The sequence below is a fragment of the Lagenorhynchus albirostris genome, chromosome 8 (genome assembly GCF_949774975.1).
Source record: "Lagenorhynchus albirostris chromosome 8, mLagAlb1.1, whole genome shotgun sequence".
Lineage (NCBI taxonomy): Eukaryota > Metazoa > Chordata > Mammalia > Artiodactyla > Delphinidae > Lagenorhynchus > Lagenorhynchus albirostris.
Window position 1 is genome coordinate 43970471 of NC_083102.1, and position 21489 is coordinate 43991959.

At 40.8% G+C, this 21489-nt stretch overlaps 2 protein-coding genes across 2 annotated transcripts in view; one reads left to right on the forward strand and one right to left on the reverse strand.

Annotated features, from left to right (window-relative positions):
* Positions 1–9727, reverse strand: part of AVL9 (AVL9 cell migration associated) — a 56977-nt gene extending 47250 nt beyond the window's left edge. Inside the window, exon 1 of the mRNA XM_060156871.1 lies at positions 9552–9727. Within this exon, the coding sequence (XP_060012854.1) occupies positions 9552–9644 (93 nt within the window). The 5' untranslated portion in view covers positions 9645–9727. The remainder of the gene's footprint in view (positions 1–9551) is intronic.
* Positions 9728–17453: 7726 nt separating this feature from the next.
* Positions 17454–21194, forward strand: LSM5 (LSM5 homolog, U6 small nuclear RNA and mRNA degradation associated). Its single transcript, XM_060156033.1, has 5 exons — positions 17454–17607; positions 19120–19215; positions 19492–19519; positions 20237–20309; positions 20926–21194. Exons 1-5 carry the CDS (start codon positions 17562–17564, stop codon positions 20956–20958), a joined length of 276 nt encoding a protein of 91 aa, XP_060012016.1. The 5' UTR covers positions 17454–17561; the 3' UTR covers positions 20959–21194.
* The last annotated feature ends 295 nt before the right edge of the window (positions 21195–21489 follow it).

Here is a 21489-nt window from a genome sequence, read left to right on the forward strand (position 1 = left end):
TTTATTTTTGGCTGCGTTGGGTCTTCATTGCTGCACGCAGGCTTTCTCTAGTTGTGGTGAGCGGGGGCTACTCTTCGTTGTGATGCACAGTCTTCTCATTGTGGTGGCTTCTCTTGCTGTGGAGCACGGGCTCTAGGCGAGTGGGCTTCAGTAGTTGTGGCTCGCGGGCTTAGTCGCTCTGCAGCATGTGGGATCTCCCCGGACCAGGGCTCGAACCCGTGTCCCCTGCGTTGGCAGATGGATTCTTAACCACTGCGCCACCAGGGAAATCCCACACATCAATTTATTTTTAATATTTCAATATTGAACTTTTACATGGCAAAAAAGATTCCAATTTCTGGGCATGCACCACACCCACAAAATAGAATCTAACAAATTACTAATATCACCTGTGAAAGCCATGGGGGCAGGAACAGGTTTCATTAACAACCCTGCAGTGATTTCCTCATATATTAATAAATAGCTAGCATACCCTGTGACGAGTTGGATGAAGAAAACACAAGTGCAGAGGGCCATATTTCAAATCTAACTGGACACCCAAACATAGTTTATTCTGGAGTCAGACTTCTGACAATTGAATTACCTAGAACACTGCCAACTAGGAACAAGTAAGAAAAGCATCTATCAGCCTAACCAGCTGTCATGCAGCCCTGGATAATATACTAAGGAGAAGTCTTTAGGTCTTCTTTCAAAACCCATGACTGAGTCTTTTTATTTCATACACATTTAGTAGATGTGCCCTCCCAGTCCACTGAAGAAAAGCAACATATGAGAAAGCAGGGAGGGGAAGCTGAAAACTACATTATGTTTCTGGTCAACACTGAGAAGTAACTGCTCACTGCTCCGTCATCTCCCTCTCTCTGTCTGGCTATCAAAAGCCCAGCTGAGTCAGAGGCATGTGCAAATCACTCTATGTTAAAATAAACCGATAATGCCATAGTACAACGAGTGACATTTGTTATGAAGGCAGAATCATCCAGACTAACTTAAACTGTGTTCAGTATATGCTGCTACAAAATCTATTTAAACAAGATCCGCAGTTAAAAAAAAAAAGAACGAAAAGAAAAGATGACTTAGTCTCCACACTTATAAAAATGGTGCAAAGTCACAAGGATGTTCTTTGCTGCACTATTCAAAATAGCAAAAAATTGGAATGCCACCTAAGTGTCTAAAGAGGAGACCAGTTAAATAAAGATTTCTACAAAATACTATTTAGCTACTTCAAAAATGCTATAATTCAATACTTATCAAAATGGAAGGTATTAATGGTAAAATATTACATAAAAAAGGCAGGTCCTAAAATTTGTTTATAGTATGATACATTTTTGGAAAAAGTTATATATATTCATAAAAAATATTCCTCCAGGAATATTCAAGGCAGGTTTCTCTAGGATATAGGATTTTAAGCGCTAGTTTTCTTTTTTTTTTTCCTCTCTATATTTTCTGACTTTCTACCACAGTGAGTACATATTACTTCTGAAAAGAAATGTCATTTTTGGGGACTTCCCTGGTGGTGCAGTGGTTAAGAATCCACCTGCCAATGCAGGGGACACAGGTTTGAGCCCTGCTCCAGGAAGATCCCACATGCCACGGAGCAACTAAGCCAGCAAGCCACAACTACTGAGCCCGCTTGCCACAACTACTGAAGCCCGCGCACCTAGAGCCCGTGCTCCACAACAAGAGAAGCCACCACAATGAGAAGCCCGTGCACCGCAATGAAGAGTAGCCCTGCTCGCCGCAACTAGAGAAAGCCCGTGCACAGCAATGAAGAACCAACGCAGCCAAAAATAAATTTATGGTTTTGAAGTCATTTTATAAAACAGCTGAAATATGATTTTAAAAACTGTCAGAAGTATCAATTTAAATAACATCTTCTAAAAATACCCTAGGGAGAAACTGAGTTTTTAATCTGGTGGCATCTTTTTCTTTTGGCCGCGCTGCATGGTATGCAGGATCTTAGTTCACCATCGTGCCCCTTGCAGTGGAAGGGGGGAGTCCTAACCACTGGACTGCCAGGGAATTCCCTCTGATGGCACTGTAACCAAAGAATATAATAGGACCAGTCTTTCTCAAAATTATTAGGTAAGTAGGTCTTCATCTTCCTCTTGTAGTGCCCATCCATGATAGACCAGGGCCCTTCTGCAGTCTCCCCTTGTCTAGCAAAATCCATGCTCAGCAAAGGATCTGCACCACAATGATAACAAGGAGAAGGCTACCCATGATATGTATTTTACTGGGGATCAAAGACTTAAGGCAAAGAAAGAAATTTATGCCTGCTGTATAAAAAAATAAAATTAAAACAAAAGAAATTTATGTACTGTTAGGCACTTTCTAGCTACCTGGGGAGAATTATAAGAGGACAAAAGAAGCTTCCTGATAGTTCTAAATTTCCATTACACAGGTTGACCTCCCACCCTGTTTAGCTGTGATGCCAAGGCCTAAAAGAAAACTATTCCACCGCTATTAAGTGTTAATGTTGCAGCCCTGCAAAGTCAGAGATTTTCATCATTTCAGCATAGAAGAAGCATGGCTAAAATCAGCAAAAAAACCTCCACCCAAATATAAAAGTGCTATGGAGGGCCAGAAAATGCAATCTTCTTTCACGAGTTTTTCCGCATAGCTAAAAAAAAAAACCCTTAGATTTTCCCATAACCAGCCCACTCAGACTTTTATTCTTCCCTAACCCCTAATTCTCCAAAAATTTGTTTTTTCTGTTCCAAAGACCTACTTATTCCAACAAGAATCACAAACAATACCTCCCCAATATTTCATCATTGTCACCACAAGATTCCATCAATAGCAGGTGCATAAACTTTGTATCTGTCAGCCAGCCTTCTGTCACCAAAACCTGAACGGGTCAGGGCTTGACACTATCATCCTAACATAAACCAACCATCCCCTCAAATTTCCTCAACCCATTCCTGAATTTACCGTGCTACATCCTGCTACTCATGGAGATTTCCCCATCATCAGCCCACTCAGACCAAAGGGAAAATACACTGTTCTCTTCATTGCTTCTAGTTGCTTTATTCATTGTTGTAGCTACTCATGTAAACATGAGTTCTAGTGCTTTAATAATTCTACTTTTGAAAGAAGTACAGTCTGGTAAAACCAGTTTATCCAAGAATTAAAACTGCTAGTTATGTTTACAAAACCATGAATTCTATCAGAATAGTGGTCAAAATTCAAGTAATAATTCCAACTTTTTATGGTATCACTTTGGAAAATAACTATTCCCTATTAATTTGAGTGTTTTAAAAAGTTCCACTCTATCTACGAAAGAACCAAAAAGTTTGATATACATTGATTATACTATTTTGCCAAACATTATGCAAATCTAACAAACACAGTTTATATATTTATGTCCACAAAGCAAAAAATAAGGAACAAGCAAAACTCTGGGACACACAATCTGTAACAAGCAAACTACTATATAAGATGTCCATAAATTACCTCATGTCAATGAGTCTAATTGCAGGTGAATAAGAAGGAAGAAGAATTCTTTGCTAAGTGCTATATTTTTAAAAATTTCAGGGAAAGAGTTGGAATGGATAAATATCTCAAAACCGTTTGAATTGTCATGGTAGTACTTTAGCTACCATGACACTATCACCCTAACATAAACCAACCGTCCTTAAAATGTTCTAAATGTTAAGTAGATCAATAAACTAGAATAATGACCACTAGAAATTAACATGGTATCTATGGAAGAATTCATTCTCATGAATTACCCAAATAAAAATGAAAAAATAATCAAATGATAAACAGATGTTCATTTTAATTTAAATGAAGGCATTTTTCATTTAAAATACATCTGGGGCTTCCCTGGTGGCGCAGTGGTTGAGAGTTCGCCGGCCGATGCAGGGGACGCGGGTTCGTGCCCGGGTCCGGGAAGATCCCACATGCCGCGGAGCGGCTGGGCCCGTGAGCCATGGCCGCTGAGCCTGCGCGTCCGGAGCCTGTGCTCCGCAACGGGAGAGGCCACAACAGTGAGAGGCCTGCGTACCGCAAAAATAAATAAAAATAAATAAATAAAAAAAATAAAATAAAATACATCTGAAGGCCTCAAAGGTAGAAAAAAATAGGAAACAAAGTGAAGGAATCAACATCTACATGCCTAGTTTGAGGATCTTCAACATAGATGGCTTTCATCTTGCCCATGTAAACCGACCTCTTTATCACAGCACTGTAGAGCACCTTTGTAACAGAAGAGTCTACAAAGATTTAGTACATTCCCCTAAATAATCATGTTCAACCCAGCACACTGCTGAAAGGAGTTACTTTTTTTTTAAAGAAATATATTGGTTTTAAAAAAAATAAATTAATTAATTTATCTTTTTATTTTTGGCTGCGTTGGGTCTTCGTTGCTGCGTGTGGGCTTTCTCTAGTTGTGGCGAGCGAGGGTTACTCGTCGTTGCGGTGTGCGGGCCTCTCATTGCGGTGGCTTCTCTTGTTGTGGAGCACGGGCTCTAGGAGCACGGGGTTCAGTAGTTGTGGCATGTGGGCTCTAGGGCACAGGCTCAGTAAATGTGGCACACAGGCTTAGTTGCTCTGTGGCATGAGGGATCTTCCTCGACCAGGGCTCAAACCCGTGTCCCCTGCACTGGCAGGCGGATTCTTAACCACTGCGCCAGCAGGAAAGTCCCAGGAATTACTTTTTTAAGCAAAGGTTTTACTTCGGCTCACTTGAATCTAAATATTACAAAGTACAACCAAGTATGGGAATCTTCTCTATGAATAATCTCAGTGTGTGGAATGAACTGGTGATCAACATGACCTGCTGCATTTTGAGTACTTGGAAGAGCAGTCTAACAAAGCACCCTCAAACCACCTAAAACAATCTGAAGTCAGTTACAATTCAATGAGCCATATACTTTTAATCCTTTACACCTGGAAGTAAAATCTTAATGGTGGAGAAGGGAGCTGATTAATCCATCCTGAGGGAAACCTTACATAATTAGAAAGTCTGAAACACCTGATACACTACTGATTAACAAAGAATGGCAGTCTCTAGAACAGTCCTTCTGCCTAAGACTTGATGCGTGTACTTTACAGAACATCAAATATATTTGGATTTTGAAGGGTTAAGAAAGCAGAGTTGGACACATGCACCACAATGTCCACTGCACTAGGTACAATAGCCAGGACATGGAAGCAACCTAAATGTCTATCAACAGAGGAATGGATAAAGAAGATGTGGCACATATATACAATGGAATATTACTCAGCCATAAAAAAGAACAAAATATTCCCACTTGCCGCAACATGGATGGACCTAGAAATTGTCATACTGAGTGAAGTAAGTCAAAGACAAATACCTTATGATATCACTTATATGTGGAATCTAAAAAAATGGTACAAATGAACTTATTTACAAAACAGAAATAGTCACAGATGTAGAAAACAAACTTAGTTACCGGGGGGGAAAGCGTGCGGCAGTGAGTGGGGGGTGGTGGTGGATAGACTGGGAGACTGGGATTGACATATACACAATACTATATTAAAAAAAGAGGACCTACTGTATAGCACGGGGAACTGTACTCAATACTCTGTAATGGCCTATATGGGAAAAGAATCTAAAAAAGAGTGGATATATGTAAATGTATAACTGATTCACTCTGTTGTACACCTGAAACTAACACAACACTGTAAATCAACTATACTCCAATAAAAATTAAAAAAAAAAGAGTTGTAGGTCATCCAAAATCATTTGCAGAAGTTAAGAACATCCTTTAAGAACTAATACGACATATACTGGAATTTTTAGTACACTTTGATATTTTAGAAAAACTAAGACAAAAAAGGGAGAAAGTAGGGCAACCAAAAATGAGAAATGTAGATGAACAAACTATTTACCCATCTTTTCCTGTACTAGTATACATCAACTGAACATCCTATTCCAGCTGGATGAACTTCCATGAATTTATATAAATTATGTCTCCAGCAAAAGTTTGTTTTTCACTGCATTGACGTGTCAATTTTATCGATCAACTCAGTGTGAGAGCCTTTCATTCATTTGCTCTGTTGGCTGAGTGGAGTGGCTATGTTAGCAGACCCCTGACACAACCTGACTACCACCATAGAGGGTTTCAAAGTTTTTTCAGATTATCAACTCACCAACCTTAACTCTCTTTAGAGTCGAGAAATCAGTGTCATCTCTCCAGCTAACCTCCATTAGAGGAGTAACAGAAACCAGATTACTAGTAAGCCAAAATGTTTCTCTGAGAAATAGTAATAGTTCTACTAAAATTATAAGTGTTTGAGTCTTGCAAAAGCTACAGAATACACACTAGTTCTATATAAAAATCACCTACATTTTGACTTTGACAAATTCTAACAAATTCTTGTTTGATTTGCAAAACCAGGTTCTTAGCTCTTCATTTTCTGCTATGAGATGTAATTATAATTTTAAATATTTATGTATGTACGTATGTACGTATGTATTTATTTAGGCTGGGAATGGTCTGAGTTGCAGCACGCTGGATCTTCGTTGCGGCATGCACGTGGGATCTTGCTCTCCGACCAGGGATCGAACCTGGGCCCCCTGCATTGCGAGCGCGAAGTGAGGTAAGTATAATTTTCAAAAGCTGCTTTCAGCCAGCAATAAGAAAATAACCCTGTGACTTTCCTGGTGGTCCAGTGGTTAAGACTCCACGCTCCCAATACAGGGGGCCCGGGTTCAATCCCTGGTCAGGGAACTAGATCCCACACACGGCAACGAAGATCCCGTGCACCACAACTAAGACCAGGCACAGCCAAATCATCTTTCATTGAATTGTGGCAGAACCCTTTGCATTCTCTTCAATTCTATCAACAACCCAGGTGAGCAGACACTCAACAAGTGTATGTATTCAAAAATAATTGCCTTAGTCTCCCTGAAGCACCTTGTGGATTACAAAAATATATATATAAGGCATGTATTTTTTCCACTCTACTAAAAGCCTACAACCTAAAGTGCTACTAAAAGAGATGCAGTTATGAAGACTAGGGACATCTGGGCTTTAATGTTAGTGCTGACAAAGAGGCTCTCCTTAACCAAACTTTAGTCAGGCTCCTCTGAACTCTCTTCTCAATTAGGCCCTGACTTCTGGGCTTCTGGGTTCACCTCCGCATTGTCCAATTTTAGCAAGAATCCTGTTAGACCGGTTTAGCTAGAAACCCCTGTTATGCCTGAGGTACTAATTTTCTTTCCATCCACTGGCCCCCACTCTGCTTCCTGGCTATAAATTCTCACTTTTCCTTGTTATTTTCGGAGTCCAGCTCTATACTGAGGTCTCTTTTTCAATGTTGCAATTGCTTTTCTGAATAAAATCTGCTTTTACCACTAGCTGTGTAAGTATGTTTCAGTCACTTAACCTTTCTGGGTTTCAGTTTACTCATCTGTAAATTTAAGGGAGGTAGAGTAGATGACCTCTAAGGATCCCTGCCAGGTCTAAAATTCTCATGATGAAATCTGGTAGAGGAAAATGAGGTACAGGAAAAATTAAGCAATTTGGACTTGCTGGAGGTCACAGAGCCGTGAAGCCAGGACATCATCCAGGTCTTCTGACTCCCACCCAGCACAATGTCCATTTTACAAAACCAGTCACCGGGAATTCCCTGGTGGTCCAGTGCTTAGGACTTTCACTGTCAGGGCCTGGGTTCAAACCCTGGTTGGGGAACTAAGATCCTGCAAGCCATGCAGCACAGTCAAAAAAAAAAAAAAAATCAATTTCAATGCTGAAACCAAAAGGCAGACAAATCCAGAGAAAGGGCATACCCAGGGTGCTATTTCACCCCCGAGTTCTGCTTCATCTTACAATCTGTTGTTCAGTACTCTTTAATCCCTAAGCAGCATTACATTTTTTTCCCATAAATCATTTTTCCTTTCTGGAAACATAAATTATACTACTTTTACCAATAAAACACGTAGAACACATAATAATTATTAACCTTGACTTTAGATGACAGCAACGATTAAAAGATTTTATTCTATTTCCTACCAATATTTCCTTCTGTTTTGTCATTAAAAGTTCCATTCAGTTTGGTTGTGAAGTGGGCCCCAGTTCTTACTTTACTGTAAAAGACTCCTAAATGCCACGGGGCTCAGCTGAAGGCAATTCTGACTCCAGCGTGACTTCAGTAAGATCGTTTTACTTCCTCCAAGTTTCAGTTACTTCGCCCATATCCAAGGTAAGTTATAAAAGACAACATCAAAGATGTGAAGTTTTAAAGTATTAAAAATCTAATGATGATGAACACTGTGTTTACATGCCATGGTACAATTATCTCAAATATCTATTTTCATACCTCTAAATATAGGGAAACAGTTTTATAAATTTTTTAAAATTAATTTTTATTGGAGTATAATTGCTTTACAATGTTGTGTTAGTTTCTGCTGTGAGGGCCACATTTTAAAAACTTATATTCTACTGCTGCTGCTTTGAATTTTTTAAAATACCATACTGAATAATGCCACTTCCTCCTTGGATCTTTCTATGCCATTTTTACCTGAGGGACAAGGAATATGATATATTTTAAAGTTAAACCGGTAACTAGATCCCACACACGGCAACGAAAACACATACAAACATAACTATTTTTTCACGCCATCAGTTTTCTGTTATCATCCTCTAACGAACTTAAATTTTGCCAATAAAGGTCTTCTAAAATGTTACATTTTCTGTGAAATGCAAGAAACAAAATGCTACATTACCTAGTGGGTAGCAATCAGTATTTTTAATACTTTACGAATTTCAATTTACCGTTCACTAGCACATTATGACATCACTGCCTTCCAGCGTTTGCTCTCATTAAATAATCCTGTTTCTATCTTTGTTCCCTTGCCTTCCATACATAGACGGCCAATGTTCTATTGTTCCCGTTCACCATTTCAGTGAAGAAGCTTAAAAATGACTTTACATTTGCACGTTTCTTTGCTCGGTAAATACAGTTCCTCTCACTGCAGTTGAGCTGGAGAGGTCGATCTCTCACCAAAAAGCAAGATCTGGACAAAACTAAACAGCAAAACCAAGGCCGAATGGGAAGGGTGGGGGGTGGAGTCAGTACACCAGCCTAACACGGGTTCTAGGGCTTCCACAGATAAACAAAGGAAGTTGATTTCCCCACGGCGCCGCGTGTGCTTCACTCGTGTGGAGTCCCAGAGCTCATTACCTCGAAAACGCAGCCCAAGTGCTGAATTTTTCTAAAGGATCCCATTATAGGTGGACACCCAGAAAGTCAGCGGAGGCAGAGCTGGGTGGGGAAGAGAGTGGGCCGACCTTCGATTCCTTCCTCCCACCCCACCAAAGAACCTAAATACCTACCAGCCCCAGCATACCGACACATAGCTCCTCAGCTGCTCAAGATACAATTTTCAGGGGCAGGAGAAAAACGGGAGCGTGGGGGGGTGGGCTTCAGGTGGGGTGAGTGCGAGGAGCTGGAGAGAGGAATCAAGTTCAGAGGCGAAGCCGAGGGCACCAGAGGGAGGTCTAAGCAGAGCGGAACAGCTTGGGTGCCGGCGACGCGCGAACGCCCGAACGGCCGGGGGCGGGCACAGGCCCCTTCCTCACCTGGCAGCCCTTCTTGTGATGAAAGCCGACCACCGCGATGTGCAGTACGGGCCCACGGGGGGCGCTATCGCCGCCGCGCCCGTTTTTCTCCATGGGCGACCGCCGCAGGCTCGCAAGACGATGACTGCAACCGCCGAGGGCGGCAAGCCGAGCAACCCCGTGACCCCCAGGAGGACTGCGAGCAGTGGATTTCAGGTGTCAGCGAGGGCGTCGCATGAGAGCCTCGCAGGGAGCGAGGAGGAGGTCGAGGCTCCTGCAGCTCTGCACCGTCCCCCCCGGGCCGCAGCCGAGCTTCCCTCATCCGCTTCCGCTGCTTCCGGGCTGTCACCTGATGCGGCGGCAGCCGCCGGTAAGGCGGGACTGGGCAGGATTGGGAGGCACCTGATGAGGCGGGGCCTGGCGGGGCCTGGAAAGGGGGAGGGGCGCCGGGATGGGGCGGGGCCTGGTGGGGTCGCCTGGCACACCTGTCCCCCGCTCACACCCTCTAGGTGCGAACTCATCTCGCTTCCTCCTCCTCTGTCCTCGTTTCTTCCCCCTTAAAATCTCCGCCCCTTCCCATCTCTTCCCTCAGCTTTCCTTTTTTTTACTTCACTTTCGGAGTATCCAGTTCTTTCACTTCCTTTCCTTCGCCTCTCTGGCCTACAGTCTCTCTGTTCTTTTAAATTTTGATAACACGGAGACATATTGGTGCGGCTGTATATCTGTGTATTCAACCTTTAAATTACCTGCTTACCCAGAGTTTCTCTTTTGCTTCGTTCTATGTTTTTTTTCCTTATTTAAATATTATGTGTAGGAGTTTGGAAGTGTTTTAAGGCCTGATGCAGAATATCCTTGAAAGTAAATTTACAGGGAGACCTGTAAAATGATCCTTCTAGTCCTGCTATTTTATTTATTTATTTATTATTTTAGTCCTGCTATTTAAAAAAAAAATTCATTCTATCTTTCTGGTTTTAGTACTCTGGTCAGCACAGAGTACTAAAATACATGGGGTCTGTTGTCACCAGGATTTTTTATTTCCTTACTGTTTGTACTAATTCAATTTAAAAAAATTGAATCTCATTTTACGTCAATTTAAAGTGAATAATGGAAATACTAATAGATTTAACAAGTCTTATCCAGGGCAGTTTGAGGATAGGTACCTGCTTCAAATAGCATTCACAATTATTACAATAACGAGCTGTGAAGTTTATCATTACATGTTGCACATCCCTTAGTTTAGACAACCTTAGCAGCTGATTCCACTTCTGGCCTTGAAATTTAAGGACATTCATTCTAATATAAGTATGGCTGAGAAAAACAGTATACTCTTCTTAGAATATACTTTCTGTGATTCAGTTGAACTGTTTTAATGCTAAGAAAAATACTGTAGAAAAATTTCAAGATGTTGCTACTATTTCTTTTCTGTATTACAAAAGTCTTGGCATTGGCTCAAAACTGTGTGAAACTATAATATTGCCTGTATACGGAATATGTCACTGTTTTGTTCCATCTGCCTTGACATTTAGGCCACAATTGGCCTAACTAAAATTGAAGTGAAATTGAACATCTTTTCAAAAGGATGTAAGGGCAGGACATCTTAGGACTATGTATCTACAGTGAATGCCAATTGTTTATTCATTGTGCAGGAGACCCAGTAATAACTTTATAAAAATCCATGTCATTTTGCATCCTAGGGCCTCCAACTAAGATTAAATCATTTATTCATAACCATTATGTTGGTTAAATGTTTAAAAATTATGTCATTTAAAATAATGCTATAAACAAAGAAGATATGTTACAGGGAAAATTGGAAAAGAAAGTAAACAAGTGGATTTCCAGAATTTTTTCCATCCCTAAATATACAGACTGGTCCATTTAACAATTTAGAATAACAACTTTTATGGTAGTTTTTTTTTTAATATTTTTAAATTAATTTATTTTTGGCTGCGTTGGGTCTTCATTGCTGCACGCGGGCTTTCTCTAGTTGTGGCGAGTGGGGGCTACTCTTCTTTGCAGTGCGTGGGCTTCTCATTGTGCTGGCTTCTCTTGTTGTGGAGCCCAGGCTCTAGGAGCACAGGCTTCAGTAGTGTGGCACACGTGCTCTAGAGCACAGGCTCAGTAGTTGTGGCACATCGGCTTAGTTGCTCCGCGGCATGTGGGATCTTCCTGGACCAGGGATTGAACCCATGTCACCTGCATTGGCGGTCAGATTCTTAACCACTGCTCCACCAGGGAAGTCCTACATTAGTTTTTAATGAGTTGTATTAATATAAAATAAATTCATTAACAACATATTGTCTACAAGGACAAATATCTATTGAGGAGAAAATAGAAATTTTTCCTTTATTTTAAAAAGTATTGTAAGGAACAAGATTGGAAATAACAATTTGAGATAATGGAATACTTCCTGAACATTATTTTGTTTTGTTTTGTTTTTTAAACTTTTTATTTTATATTGGAGTATAGCCAATGAACAATGTTGTGATAGTTTCAGGTGCACAGCCAAGTGACTCAGCCATACATATACATGTATCCTTTCTCCCCCAGACTCCTCTCCTATCCAGGCTGCCACATAACATTGAGCAGAGTTCCCTGTGCTATACAGTAGGTCCTTGTTGGTTATCCTTTTTAAATATAGTTGTGTGTACATGTCAATCAACTCCCTAACTATCCCTTCCCTCCCCCCCACCCCCCTGCAACCATAAGTTCATTCTCTAATCTCTAAGTCTGTGAGTCCGTTTCTGTTCTGAACATTATTTTGAAAGGAAACTTTTGCTTGTATTTTTATGATGACATTTATCTCCAGGGAAAAAATTAGAAATGCTTTTCTGAATATACATTACATTGAAGAGCTTCTTTTAATTATATATATTTTATGGTGAACTATAAATTCTATTTTATATCTGCTCTGTAAGTAAGAGCTAATGGGAGAAAAACCCTGGAGACATAGAGCTGTGACATGTTTTCAAATTCATTAAAAATAAACTCTTCATCTGGAATTGTGTATTGTTTCTTTTTCTGTCTTGCCTCAGGAAAGTACTCAGTAAAATAAAACCACTCCCTTCCTGCAATCCCCATTAACTCTACTCTCTAAACAAATTTTATCAACTTTTTCAGAGTATAAAGAGACTTTCTTTATTCTTCATCAATAATATTGAATATTGCTTATGTTAATTTGGTTTCTGTAATGGAATACAAAGTATTGACTTTCTTAAAGCATATTTTTCTGAATTTTAAACTCTATCAAGTAACCAATGCCTTGAATTTGGTCCCTACTCATACTATAGTATGGTGAAAATAAAACAAGAATACAGATAGGAAAACAAACAAACAGGAAAAGAAAAGGGCTTCACAACAAATTTGGCATTACTTTGTCTTTAGAATCATGTGAAGATTAAGGAGGTTTTTGATGGATATAAATGAAATAGAATGAGAAACAACTTAAAGAACTTAGACCATACCTGGCCACAATGCTTGCCCTTGAACAGGTCTCAGTAATAATGATCTTAATGGAACAAAAGAACAAAAAAATGTTATCAGATAAGAGAAGTAACAATAGCAAAGATAATACATCTGTCATAAAGACTCCCAGTTCTGTTTCAATGATAAATATTAGCCTGAAGCACTTTCTTGAGCTGTTTTGCTCAACTGTAACCTGAGGTTTGATGTTGACCTTTTGTGACCCTCCTGCCTTCAACCAACAAAAACTTTGACTCTGTCGACCTTTGCCTCAATTCTGTGCTGAATTTTCTGCTCAAGCCCCCTCATGAATATGCATGTACCTTAGCTTAAAACTTCCCCAATTTTCCTGTTCGGAGAGATACTGTTTTGGGAAAGATCCCTGGTGTTATCCTTACTTGCTGCAAGTAAGAAATCCTGCCTTCTCTGGATCTTTGGCTTGGTTGTGTCTTTCAGCTAGACACCCACCAAGAGGCAAACCCAGTTTTCCGGTAACAAAATTGCTGCCTTAAAATGGCTTATGTGTTTAAAAGTAAGATAAATGTGAAACTAGCTACCTAGCAATGCTAGCTTTTGTAACGCCTACTCTAAACCAACCACCATATTAAATATTAGGAAACAAAGATAAATAGTAATAGCTCATATTTAATGAGTCCTCCGCTAGCTACTTTTCATGTATTATCTCATTTAATCTTCACAACAATCCTGTAAGTAGACACTATTATTCTGTTCTTTCCAATGGGTAACATGGGACTTGCAAAGTTTGAATAGGTCAAATAACTAGAAGGAATTGTGGTGGAGATGAAGTTTGAATCAAAGTAATTTAACTTCAAAACTAATGGATTTAATCATGCTTCTTCCCAAAATTCTTGACTTTGAGGAACCTTTTTTTGCAGGAATGGGGTGGGGTGGGATGTGTGTTACCCCCTGGGTAGATAATTATAAGAAAATGTTACCAAACACAAGTTTGTGTGACCAATGCACAGTGAGGCCAAACAGACTGAAACATTGGAGTTTGGAGCAGAGAAAGATTTATTGTAGGGCCAAGTAAGGAGAATGGGTGGCTCATGCCCCCCCAAACCCCAAACTCCCTGATGGTTTTGGGGAAGGAGATTTTATAGGCAAAATTTGGGCTGAGGACTACAGGGTGTGTGACTTTCTGCTGATTGATTAGTAGTGAGGTAACAGGGTGGTGTTCTAGGAATCTTTTTTTTTTTTCCTTTTTGCAGTACGCAGGCCTCTCACTGATGTGGACTCTTCCGCGGGCCTCTCACTGCTGTGTACTCTTCCGTTGTGGAGCACAGGCTCCAGACGCTGAGGCCCAGCGGCCATGGCTCACGGGCCCAGCCGCTCTGCGGCATGTGGGATGTGGGATGTGGGATGTGGGATGTGGGATCTTCCCGGACCGGGGCACGAACCGGTGTCCCCTGCATCGGCAGGTGGCCTCTCAACCACTGCGCCACCAGGGAAGCCCTAGGAATCTTATGCTCAACCTGAAGCTACTCTCCTCCACCTGGGTGGGGGCCATAGTTCCTACAGAATTCAAAGATATTGTTATGTATGTTCCTTGAGCAAGAACCAGGACACTGCCCCAAGGCTGCACCATTGTTTCTTGATTTCTCCTCCCTTATTTCTGCATCCCCTCCCTTCCCTAATTAGAAACTGTTTGAATCTGCCCTTTGGAACTCAGGGAAGGTCAAGGAGGCTGAATGGAGCCTATTTCCTACAAACAAGAAATGGGGGACACAGAAAGTCTTTTGTGCCCAGGAGGGCCCACAGGGGAGAGCATTGAGAGCTATTAACATTGAGCATTTAGAGCATTCTGAGAGCTATTAACATTGTTGCAGGATCATGAGAGAGCCCAAGTCTGCAAGTCAGAGAAGCTTCACAGAGGTGGTCACATTTGAACAGGGTCTTGAAGGATGAATGGGATTTATTAGAACTTGGGGACAGAGCATCCTAAATGCAATAAAGTAAAATCACTAAGGACTGAGGTTATTAAAGAACAGCATTTAGAAAAGGAAGGGTTTTATGACAAACTCAGGGGAAGTATATAAGATTTAAGTTAAAGTGCAGCGAGAGATGTTTGGAGGAGGGCACATGCCAATTTGGAGGAGGGCACACAATATTCCCTCTACTTGGAATGCTGCTCTTGTCCCCTTTCTGCCTATCCAATTATTCATCCTCCAAGACTAGATTCCTGTCAATTCCTTTGTGAAGCTTCCCAAGCTATCTGTGTGGCCAATGGGCAAATTTAACTCTCTGAGTATGAGGAACTTTATCCAAATACCAGATCAAAGTGAAACCGCAGTCCTCCTCAGATGCAACTTGAACCCAGCCATACTTCAGATTGGGACTTGAACCCACAATACCAGACTTAGGAGGGGACTCAAACACATTGTCTTTTCATTGAAACAGCTTACATGGTGTCAGGACTTACTGAAGGTCATGTTCTTTGGTTTCAGCACAGAAATAATTCAGTGTGAAGCAAAGTGATAGGCAAAGAGTGGGTTTATTAGCATAGGATGCTTGTGAGGGATACAAGTAGTCAGGCAGGGGAGCACAGCTCCGAGAACAAAGAGGGCTATATTTTTATAATCAAGGAAAAAGTGGGGAGGGGAGAAGACCAGCTCCTTCCTCATTTTTGGGTAGAGGTCAAATCTTACATCATTAGTTCCTCCTTTGACCCTATATGGTCTAACCCAGACTGTAATGGCGCTATTTAAATCATATGTATATTAGCGAAAGGGTAGTGACATACACTAAAATATGGTAATTCATCTCAGGTTTCAGCACAATGTCCCCTTTCACCTAGTTTCTTTCCCCTTTCCCCTTTATTCCTGTTTTGGCTTCATGCAGAAATGCTACTCTTCAAGAACCATAACTCCCTGACTTCATGTAACTAGATGTAGACCCCATATCTACTGTCTTTTGTTTTAACTATCAGGATTTGTGGTTTGAATGCACCTGGTATTCCTTCAAGGTAGAGTAAATTTTCTGCTATGTTACTGGATTCTTTTATTTTCTTTTAAACTGGATTGTTTTCTTGAATGGTCATTAGTTTACAACAGTCTCCCAAACTCCCTTAAAATTCTCTCTCTCTTTAATCCCCTAGTGGGATTTATAACCTATTTAATTATCCTACTCTATCTCTATTAAAAAAGTAACTATTAGGAGTAAATGTATTTGTAAGTTTCCTGACACATATGAGGTACTCAATATTTCTGAAATGCAAAAAAGCCAGGATTGGCTTAGTATTAAGAAGGAGGTTGAATCCTAGGGGACTTTGAACTCAAGGGCCCACCTGTAAGGGCTTCTGAACCTCCTCACTGATGTTTGCCTTAAATCATACCTACTTCTCTAGGATCCCTGAAGCTAAAAGAGGACTTTTTGCTTTATGTATTAAATTTCATATGCCTTCCACATAATGTTTGTTAATTGTCTTTCTCCCCTATTTATCCTCTGGCTCCTATAAGGACAGAAGACATTGTAGTTCTGTTCTTTACACTGTTTTATACTCAGCAAAATGCCAGACAGTGTGCAACTAAAGTATTTGTTCAATGAATGAATGATGGGTGCTTTACAATCATTTGTTGTATGAATGAAGGATGTTCTTTCTGGCCTCTCTTGCTTAGGCTCTTTAGTTTTAAGTTCCTCAGATACAAACATAAAATATACTAAGGCAGAAAATTTGTTTGCTTTCTCTTTTCAAAAAAGAAGTGTAAAAGCATCAAGGTTTCCTAAATGTGATGTCATTAACATAGAGTGACATCTGGTGGTTGCATGTTGGACAATGTGTTTGTGGAAGAAATAGTGAAAAAAGTCTATAGTAGACTCCTAGATATAACAGGATTTAAGAACGATAGTAGAAAATAGGGAACATATTTAAAATCTCCCCCTCGCCCAGAAAAGTTTTTTAAAAATGTTAGTTGTGGGTTTTATTTATTTATTTATGGCCACACCATGCGGCAGGCGGGATCTTATTTCCCTGACCAGGGATCGAACCCATACCCCCGCCATGGAAGCACAGAGTCGTAACGACTGGACCACCAGGAAAGTCCCTTAGCTGTGGGTTTTCAATCCACTGAACTTTTAAAAGAATTGGTAGATTCCTTAAAAGAAACAAAAATAACAACAACAAAATTTACGAAAATTACAACACAATGAATCGGTGGCGGGAAAATCAAATTTATTTATACTGGTCTGAAGAAAGATCCTGGGTTGAAATGAGATACAACTTGGGGAAGATAAGACGACTCAAAGGTTTCCGTTTGGCAAAGTCTTCCGGGTTAGAGGAATAATTTATTTACAAGGCGGGATAGTTTTAAAGTCTCTTGGAAATTTGGAGAGAAAAGTGATGTCGAGACCGCAAAACGTTCAGTGAACGGAAATATTTCCCAGGATCTCATTGCCGGGGAAGGAGTGACTGGGAGCGATCCCCGTGGACCGGCCCGATCGCACTCTCGGCCTCAGATTGGTCGAGTCTGAACGGGCTGCCGGAAAAAGCGGAAGCGCGCTCTTTCAAACTCGCCTTCCCAACTTCGAGAGACGCAGACCACTTCCGGCGTAGCCATGGCGGCTAACGCTACCACCAACCCGTCTCAGCTTCTCCCTCTAGGTAACCGTTGTCGTGTTGGGGTGCCGGGGCGGGGAGCTGAAGATTAGGGTCGGGGCCCGAGGGGCAGCGCAGCCCCTGGCTGAGTGTTAGGAAAACGTATATGACCAATTGCTTTCTTCGCGGCTCTCCTCTAGGCGCCAAGTCTCTGCGGCCTCAGGCCGCCCACGTCTCTTCGGCTTGGTGGGGTTTTCTCGAGGCAGGGACTTTTGACTCTCCAGACCAAACCGTCACCGGAAGAGGTTCACGCTTAGTGAATAAGTCGTTGGCCTTCTTTGTTGTGAGCTCGCCTTTACAGTAGTGGATAGCAGTCCCGTTCCTCAACCTGGCGTTTAAAATCCCCATCTGTTGCCTATCTGGCCGGTTGTTGAGAGAGGCACCAGGATCTGGACTGCGCCTTAAAAGAGGACTCTGGAAACTAGCTTTTCTTGCCGCTCATTCTTTCAACAGTTATTGCGCCTCTGTGCGCTGGAGACTGTGATTGGGCACTATTCAACAAACTAAAATCACGGCCGTTGCCTTCAGATAGCATACAAACCAGTGCAGGAAACGGGATGCCGGGCAAATAAACATCGTACCAAATAACGCTAAGCCTGCTGAAGAGATGTTCAAGCTGCTGTCAGACTACAGAGGATAGACTTTTGGGGGGTGGGGGAGACGTAGTGACGAGAAGGCATCTCTGGTGAAGACAGGCCTCTCTTTTTTTTTTAAAATAATGTTCTATATCTTTCTAAAATTTTTTTAATTAATTAATTAATTTATGGCTGTGTTGGGTCTTCGTTTCTGTGCGAGGGCTTTCTGTAGTTGTGGCAAGCGGGACCACTGTTCATCGCGGTGTGCGGGCCTCTCACTGTCGTGGCCTCTCTTGTTGCGGAGCACAGGCTCCAGACGCGCAGGCTCACTAGTTGTGGCTCACGGGCCTAGTTGCTCCGTGGCATGTGGGATCTTCCCAGACCAGGGCTCGAACCCGTGTCCGCTGCATTAACAGGCAGATTCTCAACCACTGCGCCACCAGGGAAGCCCAGGCCTCTCTCTTAATATTTTGTATCTGAAGGGTGATTGAGCTAGTGGATGTGGCCGTGATTGTAAAGTGTCGTGGAACAAACTCTTCTTGAATGATCAGTGTATGCCAGGCAGTGTCCATTGGGAATACACTGATGAGTAAAAACAACCACCATCTCTGCTCTCATGGACCTTAGAGTCTGGGGGGTGTGGGTGGGGTTCATATGTCAATAGGATAACCTAAAATAATATTAAGCCACAGCCATGATAAATTGTTACAAAGGAGGGGTAAGTGGAGAACAGGGAAAACTTTCCTGTTAATAGAATGATTAACAGAGACATGTAGTGTAAGATCTAAAGTTTTCGAGTGAATACTTTTCCTGGTTTATATTTCACCATATGCAAGTAATAAGTGCCAATAGGCACTCACATATTTGTTGAAGTAACGAATGGGCATAATAATCTTTTCTCTCCTCTCCCCCCCCCTTTTTCTTGTTAAAAACAAATCCATAGAGCTTGTGGACAAGTGTATAGGATCAAGGATTCACATTGTGATGAAGAGTGATAAGGAGATTGTTGGCACACTTCTGGGATTTGATGACTTTGTCAGTATCCTTTTAAAAGTTGGTAGTATGGTTTTTTCTTCGGTATTTTAAAAAAAGAACTTCAGACTACTTACGGATATTTATAATAAAAATTAATTTATTCTCATGGAAATTGTGATAGTGTTTTAAGAGGTGCGTGTACTGAAAGAAGATGAAATTACTAATCACAAACATTTTGAATTTGAGCCATTGTGTTCAATGTTATAATTAAAACTGAACAAAGGCAGAAGCCAGAGTAAATTTAACTTGGTATATTTATTTTCTTAACACCAAATTTCAGATATGGTACTGGAAGATGTCACTGAGTTGTGAGTAGTGTTGAAAATTAAGGAATTGGGCAGGGGAATCTCTTTTTAATTTAAGGCAGTTTTAGTACTGTTGAGTCAGTAAAATGATCTGTTGAGTCAGAGAACACTGCCTATTCGAACTACTCTAAAGATAGAAGTTTTACCTACTGATGTTAGTAAAATTGGATTAGAGGATTATTACCTTTATGTAACTGTCACTAAATTGCTAGGAAATTAGTAGAGACAAAGCTTTAAGGTAAAAGGTACTAAAAACAGCCAGGGATCTTAGGGCTTAGGTCAAATAAAGGAACTGATAATAAGAGCATTTAATGCTTTAAATTAATTATTCTACAACTTATATATAATAGAAAATGTAAATGATGCCTCAGTTATATTAATTATAAAGATCATGACCAGTAGCTCTGCTTTCAGATTTGAATTAATTACAGATTGGTATAATGGATAGGAATCAGTAGTAGATAATAGTAAAAAGAGTGAGGATAGTAAACATTTTAGTTCATATTTGATCTCCTTGGCAAGTTTCAGCTTTTTAGATGAAGATCAGCTCAGTGGATGTGGATCTTAGGCCAGTCAGTCCACTCTGTTGCCTTTGGGGAAGAATTTACATCACCCAGGGGTGATGTACATCACCCACTTTGTCTCTGAAAAGTGTTGGTACAGTTGCCTGACCTCATGTTCATTTATATAGAATAATTAACCTTTAATCTATTTGTTTAGTGAAATCACACCAGAAGGAAGAAGAATTACTAAATTAGATCAAATTTTGCTAAATGGAAATAACATAACAATGGTAAGACACAGTAAAGCTATTTTTATTTAGATGTTAAGCCATTTTTGTGGGGCAGGGATTACAGAACTAACTTGCTTGACTAAGTGCTCATGGGTCCAGTGGTGCTTAAGATGGGAAATGGGTGCTCTGGTGGTCAGGGCTCTATGGCCAAACTGTTGAAGATGACATTAGGCCTAAGATAGTTTGCTTGTGCTTTTTTTTTTTTTTGCGGTATGCGGGCCTCTCACTGTTGTGGTCTCTCCCGTTGTGGAGCAGAGGCTCCGGACGCGCAGGCTCAGCGGCCATGGCTCACTGGCCCAGCCGCTCCGCTGCATGTGGGATCTTCCCAGACCGGGGCACGAACCCATGTCCCCTGCATCGGCAGGCGGACTCTCAACCACTGTGCCACCAGGGAAGCCCTGCTTGTGCTTTTTAATCATTTGTTTTGCTAGGAATCATTGTTGAGACACTAAGTATTAATTGATGATGTTGGAATTGTAAACAGCAGTGACATGGAGAAAATGGAAATATGGGGGAGGGGCAAAGAGGCGTGACTCCGATCAATGAGGAGCTCTCAGTAGGGGTTTTTAGATTATGTAGTTCTAAACTAAATATTAAACTTTTTCCTCCTTTGCAGCTGGTTCCTGGAGGAGAAGGACCTGAAGTATGAATGGATTTCCTTGACTTATGCTAGATTCTGTTTTGTCTTATAATGACAACAAAATAGAATTTTTATTTTAACCTTTTAATGTTTGTATTCTCTGAAGCCAAGTTTTCCGTTAAAGGGAAATGCTTTGAAGATGCATTGTAAATGCCTGTTTTTGTAAGTTAATCATGATTATGTTGGAAAAAGAAGAACAGTTTGTTCTTTGAAAACAAAAATAAAGGTGTTTTTGTTAACTGTCATTTTATTTATTATACTGCAATAGCCAGTGGTTGTAGTTACTTTGTCACTTGCTTTCCTGTCATTTTATGATTATTTGCTTCCTCATTTAGGTGACCATTTGATTCTCAAACAAAAATTGTTCCAAACAAAATGATGAGCTTTGATTTTGAACAGGTGCATTAAAAAAACCTGAAATGATTGCTTACAAAATTCAGTTCAAACTCTGATGCTTTGAAATGAGGATTTTTCTACTGAACTCAAGTTCCATTAACTCCTATTAAAAACAAAGAAGCAAAATACACAGGTAATATATGC

Excerpts from the sequence above, each read along its gene's own strand:
- LSM5 (XM_060156033.1), top strand. The coding sequence starts at position 17,562 with ATGGCGGCTAACGCTACCACCAACCCGTCTCAGCTTCTCCCTCTAG. Across the intron at positions 19,216-19,491 it reads GGGATTTGATGACTTTGTCA|ATATGGTACTGGAAGATGTC; the intron begins GTATCCTTTTAA and ends ACCAAATTTCAG. Across the intron at positions 20,310-20,925 it reads ATGGAAATAACATAACAATG|CTGGTTCCTGGAGGAGAAGG; the intron begins GTAAGACACAGT and ends CCTCCTTTGCAG.